Source organism: Phaenicophaeus curvirostris, chromosome 3 (genome assembly GCF_032191515.1).
Source record: "Phaenicophaeus curvirostris isolate KB17595 chromosome 3, BPBGC_Pcur_1.0, whole genome shotgun sequence".
In the NCBI taxonomy this organism is placed as follows: Eukaryota; Metazoa; Chordata; class Aves; order Cuculiformes; family Cuculidae; genus Phaenicophaeus; species Phaenicophaeus curvirostris.
In genome coordinates, this window is record NC_091394.1 from 1,408,656 (window position 1) to 1,423,397 (window position 14,742).

General features: G+C 40.6%; 1 protein-coding gene across 1 annotated transcript in view; it reads left to right on the forward strand.

The window, feature by feature from the left end:
• Positions 1–14,742, forward strand: part of LOC138718732 (cadherin-7) — a 72,941-nt gene that overhangs the window by 19,934 nt on the left and 38,265 nt on the right. Inside the window, exon 2 of the mRNA XM_069853257.1 lies at positions 11,516–11,810. Within this exon, the coding sequence (XP_069709358.1) occupies positions 11,516–11,810 (295 nt within the window). The remainder of the gene's footprint in view (positions 1–11,515; positions 11,811–14,742) is intronic.

A 14,742-nucleotide genomic window follows, 5' to 3' on the forward strand; every position in this document is an offset into this window, starting at 1 on the left:
CATATATACATATATATTTCAAGAAAAATGTCCTCTCAAGAATCAGTTCTCTTGTATGTATATTAATATTTTTGAAACAGTAAAATTTTTTTCATGTGTAATGTGGAAGAAATTTGAGGAGAGGAATGAATCACATTTCTTGAAGGCTCTGTTTCTGTCTGCTGATATATGTGCATAAACTTTTCAAGCCCATGGACATCTACTAACCCAGAAATATTCTTCTACAAACTTTGCTAGGGTCTTTGGCATTTATTTGCAATGCTATATTTGTTAAGCCTGATTGCTTTCATAGAAGCTATATGTGAGGAAAGCAGTCAGAGAACATTCTCATGGAATCTTATTACACTGCTGAAATAGAGAGTAGTGTCTTTAAAAGAATTTTGCCTTAAATCTTCAGTGATTCTTGACAACAAAAATAATCAAATCACTGGACCAGTAAATACGTTGGTTTAATATATAACAGCAAGTAGTATGGTACATTATGAATACATATGGATTGTATGAAAATACTATGGGTATGTATGGAAAAGAACTTAGTTTCTTTCCTGGAAAACAAGTAAACACAGAGACCCAAATATAGATGGTAAGAACAAACATTCAGGAATTCATAAATTCAATTTCATCCTAATGACATTTTCACAATTTAATTGTTTTAGGCATTTGTATGAATGAGGTTTGTTTCATTAGTTACTTTAACCAAAAAATTAAATATCTTTGAGTAAGTCAGATGGCAAATCCTGACTTGGTTTGTCAGTGATACAGTTATTTCTGAAATGCTCAGAATGAGTGCTCCAATGAATAAATACTGGTGGACTGAGAGTGGTTAGGGAAAAAAAAACAAACCATCCAAAACTGAATACTGAACAGGCCTGTAAGAATTCCAGTGTACATACTGTTTACAAACACTGTGATATGTTTTCCCTGCTCTAAATTCTTGCAAAATAATTTCTGAAAAGCTTGAAGTGTGTGTGAAGGGAAAGCAGGTATTTTTTTTTTCCCCATTTCTATTCTGTTCATGTTATGTTGCCTGCAGGCTCTTGGTGGTGCTGCAATACAGTATTGCTGCCCCCCCATCTCCTCCCTCATCTCAATAAATATTATGCAATTAGTACGTGATGATGCACACTGTACAGATGGCTTTTACCTCCCAAAGCTGCCAAACTGTCTTTTTAAGAGTGTGAGTGACAAATAGTCATTTTGGAGAGTGACATGCCATGATGATGGCCCATTAAAACTCCTCAAGAATACTCGTATAGGGCTGCATATGCCCACTCAGCTCCATCTACAGCAGCAGCTGCTTCCCAGTTCCTCCTGGAGCTGCTCTAATCTTGATGGGCTGGCTGCACAATCCCCTGTCGCCTCAGGGCATTTGGTGTTCTTATTAAAACTAGGAGGGAGAAGGCACAGATTTGTGAGTGCAGCATCTCCAGAGATCGTAAGTGTACATACAGAATAAGAAAACGAACACGTGAATGTGTGCTTGTGTATGCTTATGTATGTATCCATACGAACACTTAAATGTGTGTATACATTGTGTACATACATACAATCACTGTATGATTGGCTATATAAAGAGCTAAACTAAAGAAGTACATGGAGAGAGACAGAGAGAGAGCACTATAGGCACAATTGAGTGTTCTTAAGAGGAAAAAATGTCATAAAAATGTGACATGGTTGCTCTTATCACATCCGATTCTCAATATTTCCTATTAATTATTCAACTCACTAACCTTTAGATGACAGTATCTCTTATTCCTAGAGGAAACTTCCATCTGAACTTTGTCTTCCACTTAGAAGCCTTGAGGGCTTACTTAGATGCTAACTGGAGTGTTATGAAGTGTAAGTTTTAGAATTTTGGTACTTCCATTTTTAATTTTGTTAGAACACGAATCACCAAGGAATTAAAGGAGTTTTACTGTTCTCTTTCTTGTTTCACCCCCCTTTTCCAAAAGGTTGGTAAAATTAAATATTCACTTCATGTGGCTGAGGCGATAACGCTGTTATCCTCCTGGAGCACTGATCAGTCACTTAAGAGTGCAAGAACTATATATTTTTTACTGAACTCTTCCACCAACATTTCTGAACCTTTCACTGGGGAAACAACATGAGGGAAGGAGGCAGCAGTAAAGCCTATCTGCTTATTGCAAGTTTGATCATGGGAGAGAGTAAGTTTGAGTAAATTAATAAAAGTTCTTACTATTTTAATTCCTTAAGCACAGAAACATACATTCTGTAGCAGCAAAAATGTTCACAAGCTACAGTAATATGGGAAATATTTTTTTTTTTTTTTTTTAAAAATAATCATGCCTGATTTATTCAGAACAAGCGGATGCTTATGCTGCTCTCCCTGCCCATCACTCATGCTTCTTCTATTTGCCCCTCTGGTTCAATCACTTTAAAATCAAAGACAATTAATTTTGTAAACTCTTTTCTTTTTTAATCTTTTTCACCACAGTAGGCTTTTCTCAGTGAACTTGTTGAGTAGTAACTTACACCCTCAGTAAAATGACACCCGACGAGATTCAGGTTAATCAGCCTTTTTAATTCCCATTACATTAAATGGTATAGGAAAAAAAAATTACTGTTAAAGCTACATAGTTTTATTCTCAAATACTATCCTTGCCTAGCATTGATCAGTCACTGAAGAAGATCAGCTCCACTTCTTTAGCATTGTATTTCCTTTGTACTTCTTTGTTATTTCTTCCTATTTCCAGCTGTCTGTCTTTTATCTTCCTCTTGTCTCCTCTGCCTCATCGCATTCGTTTGAGGCCTTTTATCAGTCTTCTCCGTATTCCAGCTCTTTCGGTCCCTCAGACCTGTCCATGTTCTGATCCACTTTGGGTTTTTTAATTGGTTTGTGGATTTTTTTTTACCTTCCTGTGGTTTTTAATCTATTTCCTCTCTTCTCTCTTTGTCTTTCTTTCATTTTTCTCTTATCCTATGCTTTCTTAATCATGCACCTTCATGACTGCTTTTATTGTAGATGGAGCTTTGTGCTTACTGGCTTTATAGGCACTGTTGAGTATGAATATCTCAGAGGTCAAAATATACCATATGACATTTAATGAGCCTGCAGGAGGGCTATTAAGGACAAGCTGTGGGATGACACAACTGCTACTCCCAAAGGGATGTGCCCTGGTTTTACCTTGAATGCGAAATGCACTCACATGATAGGTAACTTCTCATTATCCAGTTGCATTTGTGATCCTGGGTAGATATATTGGCTTGTGATCATTCACAGGACTGTAGTATTACCTTTAATGAGACAAAAGAGGATTTGGAGACACTCTGAGTTATAAGGATAATGCTGAATATGAAGAGATCTCAGGAACGTCTTGGACCTTGGTTATTTCAGCATCTCTTAGGTCTTTGGTCAGCTCAGCACACTCTTAGACACAATTTTGGGTGCTTAGATCAACAAAGGGCTGGTCTTGCCTGGGCTGACTGGCTTTTGAGTAAGCCTGTCGCCAGCTTCTTGCGTTAGATAAATATAATGTATTTATGCCGGGTCTGCATTGTGGGACCTTATATTCCCACGTGACCATTTCTGCACTTGCCTGACAAGGAGAAAGTCTGGAGGCAACAAAACAGTGCATGGAATTGCTAGTATGTCAGAGTGGCAAATTGTGCCACCATGGCACAGTTGTCTGTGCTGCTTCCCTACTACACTGACAAGATTTGCTGAGACAGGGAGACTCTGGCAGCATTACAAGTGTATTGCTTCTCTCCAAACTCTAATTAAAAATGTTAGGGGCTTGGGTATAGCCACTTATATTGACTTGTTCTCTTGTGCTCAGTATTACCTGTTATGGTGAGTGCACAGAATATAAACTAGCATATTTCTTTCTGAGCACAGGTTTGTACTATAGTTTTACATAAATTCATAAAACCAAAAGCAAACAAAATCTCTCTAGGAGCTCCTTTATCACTTTCTCAACTTTTCTTGGTAAAAAGGCTTTTATAAGAAAATCATTACCTGCCGAATAATACCTTCACTAGTGCCTGAGTGTGAATTCAATTATATGAATCACAAGCCTTTGCTGACATCAACAAAATGTTAAAGAATCTGTTTCTGTTCCACATGACTTAAGTAATGCAGCTGAAAAGGAAATTAAAAACTCTGTCTTAAGCTGTTGATATTGAAATATAGTTGCAGTTAGGAAAGCTGAGAGTTTCATAGCTCCCTCTGAAAACAATTGTATCAATAGCTACTGTGTTTGTGAGGCCCTTATATATTGGAGGAATGTGGCATATGTGATAATTCTATTTTATTTAAATCTTAATTCTATTATCTGTGCTGAATTTTACATATTAGTTATTATTTGCATTGAAATTGTTCCAGATCAGCAACAGTGAACCCTTAGTTATTCTGATAGTTAACAAATATAGTGTTATTTTTAAAAAAGAAGAAAAAATACAAATATCTCCTGCTTTACGAGTCATCACAAGTGGAAACACTTAAGTAGCAATGATAAACTGAGGAGAAGAAGGAATTCAAAACCTTCTGGTTGCCATAAACAGAAGTTTTAGGAATCTGGCCATTGTGATGAGCACAATTTAATAGAAATAGTCAAATTCAGTCTTTTCACAGAATCACTAGGTTGGAAAAGACCTCCGGGATCATCGAGTCCAACCATTCCTATCAACCACTAAACCATGTCCCTGAGCACCCTTGAGCACATTTTGTTTCAGAACGCCTATTTATTTTCATCTTCTGAAAACCACGTTTAACCTGTATATACCTGACAAGTTCCCTTTTTAAATCTTCTCAGAAACTGTAAGTGTGGGGCATGGTGTGTATGAAGACAAGAGTGCCTTCCTCCCACAATCAGTTCAGTTGTTTTGTGGTAGTAAACTGTGTTTATAAAATGGACAAGAAGATTGCTCCTGGCTCAGTGTTTTCTTCCATTTGCCTTCTTTTGCTTCCTAATTCCTCCTTGCTCCTAGTTAGAAGGCAGGAGTAAAGCTACATCTGTTCCATATCACCAAGAGCTATAGGTGCCTGAGCAATCATGAGGAGGCAGTTTTTACTCCTCCATTTTTAGTTACTTCCATAGCGAGAAAGGAAGGGGTGCAGGCAAGGTAACTCCTCCTTGAGAAAAGTTTTCCATTGTTCTGCAAACAAATGCACATATCTTGTGGTCTCAGGGACAGATTGTATGAAGCATCTCATGTTTGCTCTGTGTATCTTTCTCACCATCACCTCTCTGATCCTGCTGATGCTGAAAACCCGGTAGCTCTTCATTTTCTCCCTACGCTTTTTTTTCTTCACCTAGAATCTCTGTAGTGAAACATTATCCATGCTGCCACAGGGAAAAACAGCTGCAAAGATCGATCTTTGGGGAAGGAAAAAGAAGAGAGGCATAAGAACATTGCACCTGCTTTAAGGGTTCCAGAACTGAGTCAGTGAAATAGCAAACCTTTCAGACCTTAAACAGGTCAGTGATGGCCAGATAAGTTGCTTTTAATGCAGTGCAGTACCTCTTCTTACTGATAAAAACAAATGTCCTTCCATACTGAGCTTTTCTTGCTGCATGGCCAAAAGAATTTAAGTGAGCACAAAATGACATTAATTAAAGGAGTTCGGGTAGTAATGCCTTTGCTACTGAGTGGACCTGACTGCTTCCTTCTCTCACACATATTTAAATAAGCATTTTCTAAAACTCAGAGGAGTTTTAGGTGTTGGGCCTAAGAAGATATGAATGCCTTCTTTTTAGCATGATTTCAGAGACGCGTAGAGGGCAGTCAATAAATTCTCTTCTAAGAAAAAAACCCTGTACTTCTTACAAGTACTGCCTCCACAAAGCTTGTGTGGCTTTTTTTATTAGATTTGTTCGCTCTCTGTTACCTTCATATAAAATCAAAGGTTATCCCCCTGTTAAAATGCTGAAACTCTTTCCAGAAGCTTGCTACTTTCTTTTTCTGTTCCCATGCACTCTTTTTTGTACATGGTGTGATGCTGGGGACACTCAGCACCAAAGCCCTTAAATTCTTCAGGTTAAATGGATGTAGAATGTAGCAAGGAAGGAATGGGATCCACATATAATAACTGGATCTTTAGTCTCTTATTGGTAATGAGGTTTCTTGAAAGCCAGGGCAAAAAGTGACCATTGTGGGTATTGCATGGAAGTAGCAGTGGATTGAATTAATTGAAATATGCAACTAGTGTTACCTGTAGCATTCCTCTTTCAGAAAGCAGAGGGAGGAATGAGGTTTATTTCCCTAGGCTATGGTCTAGATTTCCATCTTCTTACACAAGAGATTGCAAGGGGCACAAGAATGAGAAATTATTTTATTCATAATATTTACTGTGAACCCCTTCTGAGAGAAAATTTGGGTTGTTCCACAATGGGATCAAATGAGATTTACCCAGTGAAACTCTGAATCCTCCATGTCTCTTGAAGAAAGAATTTGAAACTGACTTTGTCTTGATCCTCTCTGCTTTTAAAGCCTTAGTCCTTGTGTGCAGCTATAGACTGAGCTTCAGTTCTGTCTTCTATGTGGATGTATGTGTTGCAAGTGGGAGCAGTGATCGACAAGCTAGTAGATGGCACAGCTGTAGGTGCTTTCTGATGCCTTCCTGTAAAGCACAACTGTCCTGGGTACTGGTATCATTCTATATAATCATTGCCAAATAAGTCACAAGAAGAAATAACAGTATGTGCTTAATCCCAGGTCTCGTTCTTACATGTACATCTTCCAAACATAAGGGTAAAAACCAAACACACACACACACAGGGAAAAGAAAAAGGAGAGAAAGAAAAAAAACCCAAAGTGCAAAGTATTTTCTAAAGCCAACATTAGAAGGAAAATTTTTCTTCTCACTTCCTAGAATTTTAAACTAGATAGCTTTGAAGTCCCATTTGGTGGTAGCAGAGCTGAAAATACAGGACTGCTGCATTCAAAAAAATTTTGTTCCTAGTTGTAAAGCTGTGGTGTTTTACATTAATAAGTTTGAAGATCAGTCTTGGAAAGGATTATATTGGAGGGAACTGAAATAAAGGTGAAGTAAAAACTGCAGCAGACATACATCTGAATTCTGTCAGCCTAGTTTATTTTTACATTGTTCTCTTATATTGTATAGTTATCTCAGATTGACGCTAAAATACACATTAAAATGTTGAAAAAAATTCTTTACAGTGCTTTACACAGAATTAATTGTGCTATAGTTCCAAAGATAACCTAAATCTTGAGGTCTATCAGCTTCCTAGGGTTAAATATGTAGTGAATAGTGCTTTACTAACTTGAGCATGGGCCATCATTGTTTTTTAAGGGCTTAGTAGAACAAAGTTTTAATTACAGTTAAAAGAAGTTTGTTACTTTGGAGTAAGAAAGGTCATTGCTACTCACTTTCCTAATCCCTGTGGTAGCAGTTTTCTACCAGGGCATTGTTCCAAAAAGTGGCTTCTGTTCAGCATTTCACTCCAGGGCACCAGGCACTGTAGTGTAATCCATGTGGAGATTTATGGACTTCAGAGTGGGACTCCTTAAAAAACAATTTGTTAATTGGTAAGCCACTGAGTAAGCAAGTGGGGAATGCTGAAGCTACGTAATTTCTACTTTCTCTGGGATTTGAAAGCCTTACTCAGTTCATCTTTGAGGATTTACACTTCTGGAGTCACTCTGAAGGTCTCTTATTTCAAAACACTTCTAGAAAGTTACTCAGGACAGAGCTGGTGAATTGTCTAAAAGCAAGGTGAAAGGAAGGCTGTGGCTGTACAGACCTGTAGTGTGAGACCGAGGTGTGAGCGCTACACTCTGGTTTGCTAATGGGCTTGGCTTCACCCCTGTGAGAGAGCATAATGCTGCTCTCCGCAAGCTGAGACATGAATCCATTCCCTTCTCTGACTGAAGGGATCTACTTGCATATCTCTAACCTTCATAAAACTGCTCTGTCTGATAAACTGCCGAGTACAGTGGTGTTATCTGCATTTCTCTTATCCAACACATCCTTAAATATGCCACAAAAGGTGGGACAGAGGAGAATGGAGGACCCTCAGCTGCCACAGAATCACCAGTGCTCTGCTAGAATATGTGATACGGAGAAAACTGAATCACTTCAAGAAAGAAAAGGCATTGAATCTAGACACCCACAAGTCTATGGGGCCGGATGGGATTCACCCAAGGGTATTGAAGGGGCTGGTGGATGTGCTGGCCAAACCCCTTTCCATCATCTTCCAACAGTCCTGGAAGACTGGGGAAGTCCCACTGGACTGGAGGCTGATGTTGTGCCCATCTACAAGAAGGGTCGCAGGGAGGACCCAGGAAACTACAGGCCTGTCAGTCTGACCTCAGTGCCAGGGAAAGTCATGGAACAGGTGATCTTGAGTGCTATCATGAAGCACATGCAAGAGAACCGGGTGATCAGGCCCAGTCAACATGGGTTCACAAAAGGCAGGTCTTGCCAGACTAACCTGATCGCCTTCTATGACAAAGTGACTCGGCTGCTGGATGAGGGAAAGGCTGTGGATGGATCTTCCTGGACTTCAGCAAAGCCTTTGACACAGTTTCTCACAGCGTTCTGCTTCAGAAACTGTCACCTCTGGCCTGGACAGGCGCACACTCTCCTGGGTGGAAAACTGGTTGGATGGAGGGCCCAGAGAGTGGTGGTAAATGGAGTTAACTCCAGCTGGAGGCCAGTGACAAGTGGGGTTCCCCAGGGCTCAGTGCTGGGTCCAGCCCTGTTCAATGTCTTCATCAATGATCTGGATGAAGGCATCGAGTGCACCCTTAGCAAGTTTGGGGATGACACTAAGCTGGGTGGAAGTGTCGATCTGCTGGAGGGTCGGGAGGCTCCAAAGGGATCTGAACAGGCTGGACCGCTGGGCTGAGACCAATGGCAGGAGGTTTAACAAGGCCAAATGCCGGGTCCTGCACTTGGGGCACAACAACCCTGAGCAGCTACAGACTAGGAGAAGTCTGGCTGGAAACTGCCTGGAGGAGAGGGACCTGGGGGTGTTGGTTGACAGCGACTGAACATGAGCCAGCAGGGGCCCAGGTGGCCAAGAAGGCCAATGGCATCTTGGCTTGGATCAGAAACGGCGTGGCCAGCAGGTCCAGGGAGGTTCTCCTCCCTCTGTACTCGGCACTGGTGAGACCGCTCCTCGAATCCTGTGTTCAGTTCTGGGCCCCTCACCACAAGAAGGATGTTGAAGCTCTGGAGAGAGTCCAGAGAAGAGCAACAAAGCTGGTGAAGGGACTGGAGAAGAAGAGGAGCGGCTGAGAGAGCTGGGGGTGTTTAGCCTGGAGAAGAGGAGGCTGAGGGGAGACCTCATTGCTCTCTCCAACTCCCTGAAAGGAGGTTGTGGAGAGGAGGGTGATGGCCTCTTTTCCCAAGGGACAGGACGAGAGGGAATGGCCTCAAGCTCCACCAGGAGAGGTTCATACTAGCTATCAGAAATAAATTCTTCACAGAAAGGGTCATTGGTCCCTGGCAGAGGCTGCCCAGGGAAGGGGTTGAGTCCCCTTCCCTGGAGGGGTTTAAGGCACGGGTGGACGAGGTGCTCAGGGACATGGGTTAGTGTTTGATGGGAATGGTTGGACTCGATGATCCAGTGGGTCTCTTCCAACCTGGTGATTCTATGATTCTATGATTCAGTTCTTGGGTAATGTCATGCACAACATTTCAGTCTAGACTGTAGGATCCAGCTATTGAGGGAAACCCACACAATGACTTTGTATCACGTAGACTTATGTACCCTGAAGGAGGTCTTAGAAAGGAAAAGGAAAAAACCAAGTAAAACAAAATGAAACACAAGGCAAACGCATTCTTAATTGCAAAGGCCGCTGCTCATTTGTTTGGAATATGGGTATTTGTTCCAGTCAAGTTTGAAAAAGAATGCCGTGTTTGTGAGATGAACAGAAGTGTGGGTTACTGAATAAATCCCCAGACACTAGGGCTGAGGAATATGCAGTGCTGTGGGTCTTGAAAGAACCTGGATGTGAGATACATTTTACCTTGATCTGCTTACAGTGCCAGTATTAACTGCAACCAAATGCACTGAGAAATGGGACTTTAAATGTTTGGGGAAGTCCACCAGAGAAGTCTCAGGCTTGCTTAGATATCTTAGCAGTTAGGTAGCAGTTGAATAAGGGTAAGCCATATTTTGAAATAAAGTACCTAATCTGGTTTAGACACCCTAGCTCTGTTTTTTGAGCCAGTCCAAAGCTCAAACTCCAATTCTGTCTTAAAAGAGAGAGGCAGTGCACTATAATTGCATAAGTATGAGATATCCTGACAGTGTAAGTGAAGTGTAAGAAATAAACCAGCTTTTTATCCAGCTGAAAAATTCAAAACTGATCACAAATACTTTCCTACTGAAATAGGAAAAGGTTTTGCAGCTGTGCTAAGTTACACCTGAGACAGCAATTTTCTGCATGTATTCTGAAAGTGATTGCTATCTCAGTGATACTCCCAGCTGAGAGAAGAATAATGTTACTGGAAGAAGTTATGACGATAATGACTACAGAGTTACCTCCAAACTCAACATGACATGGAGTTAGGGCAGGTACACAGTAGATAAGAGACAAAGAATCTGAACATCTTTAACATTGTCCTCATCAATTTACTTTTTAACAACTGAGCGATTACTTTGAATTTTACTGATGTTATTCTCATTTGTACCGTATTAAATACATCGTGTGTTTGTGTTACATTGATATCCACATCAATCACATTGCTGATACAAGTTTGAAATGTCTATGAGAATTGTTGGAGTCTGCATTCTGTAACTGGAAGGTGAGACTTGTTAGATGTAAAAGAGCTTCAAAATCTATGGAATCTTGCTCTGTAACTTAAAATAGCTTGTATGGCGAGGAAGACAGTTTCTTTCTGTAAATCTGTCTTGCGTTTTTAATGGAAGATACATTTTGACCTACTGGGGTGCATTTGGTTTGTGCCTGCTATTAGCAGTCCCAGGGAAACTACACCTGACTTGCGATGCTGCGTAGTTGAAGCAGTGCTAGGACACTTCTTGGTCATTCTCTGAATTTTTCTTAACTTAAATAACAGAAAATATGACAAGTTTTACTGCTCTACACAGTAAACACTGAGGAAATCAGTATGTTTTTTCCCATACACGTGCAGGAGCAAACACACACTAACATTAAGTTTATAGTGACATTTGTTTCAAATTTCACCCTCTGGTGGGATAATAAGCCGAAAGCAACAATTTAGTTAAATTCAGGTAGGAATAGTCATGGTTGTAACCATATGTGTGCATGTATATATGTGTGCAGCTATGTAGAACTCTGATACAAGAAGACTGTAAGACAATACCAAATGCATTTAAAAGTGAGATTGTTTGCATGAAAGAATGAAGTGATCTTGCTTAAAAGAGGAAGCTGACAGATTCTAGTGGTCCCTCACATGCTGTGCACAATAAATATTCAGCTTATCTTTCCAAGAACAATAAAATTTCATGTACTATTGCTCAACATAAGACTTATTTTTACATATCTCCTTGTCACTGACTGTCTTGTAAGTTAATCTCATCTCTCATCAATTTTTCACCAGCTTCACTCTGATGTTGATAAAGGAGATGGTTCCATCAAATACATCTTGTCAGGCGAAGGGGCAAGTTCCATTTTCATTATTGATGAGAACACGGGGGATATTCATGCTACAAAGAGGCTGGATCGAGAAGAGCAGGCCTACTACACGCTCCGAGCACAAGCACTAGATAGGCTGACGAATAAACCCGTGGAACCAGAATCTGAATTCGTCATTAAGATTCAGGACATCAATGACAATGAGCCAAAATTTCTGGATGGTCCTTACACTGCTGGAGTTCCCGAGATGTCTCCTGTGGGTAAGTGCAAAAGACATTGTTGGTGTTGTGGGAAATCTGTTCCTATTGCCTTTTTAAAAAATTCATTATTTTTTTACTGTATCACACTAAGCTACTTAATTATCTATGAGGCACCTGCGACAGTTAGATATTTCAAGACTTAACTGGAAATAACATTCTAGATGAAGTTGAAAACCGTTGTGAAATTCAAATAGCTATGCAGGGACTGAGATAAGCATTTTATGGTGTATTTCTCATTCCAGTGCCCAGAGGCTTTGTTTTATAATTCTCATTAGCAATAATAAGTTTCTCACCTATGCTGTGGTATTCAGAGGTGATAATGTATCATTTTGTTCAGATAAAGTCCATTCCTAACAAGTTCTTCAAATTCCTGCTAGTGCATACCAAATTCTTTTTGGTAAGAGTTGCATATATCTGTAACAGTTTACTGTATATCTTTTCCAGTACTGAAATCTGTCTCTGTGGGAAATAAATGCAAGCAGCAGGGACTGGTGTACAACTTGAGACAGTTTCAAAATTCCAGTGGAATGACAGAAGAATGGATTTTTGAGTCTTCATACTCTCTGTTGGAAAAGTAGAAATGCTATTTTTTCTTTGAGTTTGAATTAGGGAAGAATTTCAACATCAAATCCTCTATATCAAAATTTTAAAGAGACCGAATGCTCATCTGTTGTCATGTGCCACTGTTCTTTTGAAAGCTGCCTGATTCAGACCAAATAGGAGTTTGGCCAGGGACATTTTGTTGCATTTTACTTTTTCCTGAGATTATAAATGCAAGCATGAAGCTGAAACAGCAGGACAATTTCATCTGCTTCAGTGGGAATACGTGTATGAGAATGATAAGAGAGCTATGTGGTGATTGAAATTAGGATTTTCGTTACTTGACTTTTAAACTATATCAAGATTTGGTACCCTTACAGCAGACTGCCATTCTAGAATTTGCTACCACGTCCTCAATAGCATTTTGTATGGGTTGAGACGTTAAACAATGCCTCTAAATTAGAGCTAGAGTGAAAAAAATAATCTTCCCTGCCTAAGCGCTCTGCAGCAGTCATTAGTCAACATTAATTTTATATTGAAACTCAGCTTAGGATCCAATAGAAGATAAGTAAAACATTGCTAATGAATTTTCTATTTATTTATTTTACTAAGCAGTAAGCGTAGACAGTTTTTCTCATTTGATACTTGGCACTTCTTCATTGTCACCCAAACATTGTGGATGGTTAGAGAGGTCATCGTAGCCTTGGAAAGAAAGATGGGCACCACAGCTTTTGAGGAGTGTCAGGGAGGAGATGAAGTCATGATACATTGCAGAGAATTTTTTACTGCTGCACTTTGAAAAAGCAGATTATCAGATCATCTGGGACTGTAAAACCTAAATACTCAGCACTTCAAAAATATGTTCTGTAAAAATAATATTTATATCTTTTAAAGATTACTGTTTTATTTTAGAATTAGGTTACTTAAGTGAACTGTAGCATCCAGAAATGATTGGATATTTGCTCTTTTGCCCTGTGCCCTGAAGAACAGTATCTCCACATTACCCTTTTGCATAAGTTACCTCTGTCTTGTCATATATTGGCATATTGACAACTAGTACAGATACATGAGGTTTACCTAAACACACAAATCCACACCTCTACTCCTCACCCTTGCTCCATTTGTTCCAAAAATACATTGGGAATCAATCTGTGGGGAGTGCTCAGTGTGTAGTGGAGAACACAGGACTATTTTTCAAAATTACCTGCTTTTGCATATTTTGATAAATCTTTACCACATAAATGACTGAAAAAAATTCTCTCCCATATGGACTGCAGCAACAAATATATATTCAACTTAGGTGGAATATTGTGCAAAATTATGGTCTGAGACGTGTTCTCCCTGGGGTTTGTGTTGACTAAGAGCAGTTTCAGCTTCATGAATTTCCTGTAAATATACCTTTTCAATATCTTCGTAGTTTGTATCACACAACTACCAAATACTGAATTGTTACTGAATTTAAGATTACCCTGAGTTTGCCTGTGTGGCACTTGTCTTACATAGTCGCACTGATTCATAGTGTGACCTTCTATGACATAGTGATTCGGCTGCTGGATGAGGGAAAGGCTGTGGATGGATCTTCCTGGACTTCAGCAAAGCCTTTGACACAGTTTCTCCCAGCATTCTGCTTCAGAAACTGTCACCTCTGTCCTGGACAGGCGCACACTCTCCTGGGTGGAAAACTGGTTGGCTGGAGGGCCCAGAGAGTGGTGGGAAATGGAGTTAACTCCGGCTGGAGGCCAGTGACAAGTGGGGTTCCCCAGGGCTCAGTGCTGGGTCCAGCCCTGTTCAATGTCTTTATCAATGACCTGGATGAAGGCATCGAGTGCACCCTTAGCAAGTTTGCAGATGATACTAAGCTGGGTCAATCTGCTGGAGGGTCGGGAGGCTCCAAAGGGATCTGAACAGTGTGGATTGATGGGCTGAGACCAATGGGATGAGGTTTAACAAGGCCAAATGCCGGGTCCTGCACTTGGGGCACAACAACCCTGAGCAGCTACAGACTAGGAGAAGTCTGTCTAGAAAGCTGCCTGGAGGAGAGGGACCTGGGGGTGTTGGTTGACAGCGACTGAACATGAGCCAGCAGTGGCCCAGGTGGCCAAGAAGGCCGATGGCATCTTGGCTTGGATCAGAAACGGCGTGGCCAGCAGGTCCAGGGAGGTTCCTCTCCCTCTGGGCTCGGCACTGGTGAGACCGCTCCTCGAATCCTGTGTTCAGTTCTGGCCCCTCACCACAAGAAGGATGTTGAGGCTCTGGAGCGAGTCCAGAGAAGAGCAACGAAGCTGGTGAAGGGGCTGGAGAACAGGCCTTATGAGGAGCGGCTGAGAGAGCTGGGGGTGTTTAGCCTGGAGAAGAGGAGGCTGAGGGGAGACCTCATTGCTCTCTACAACTC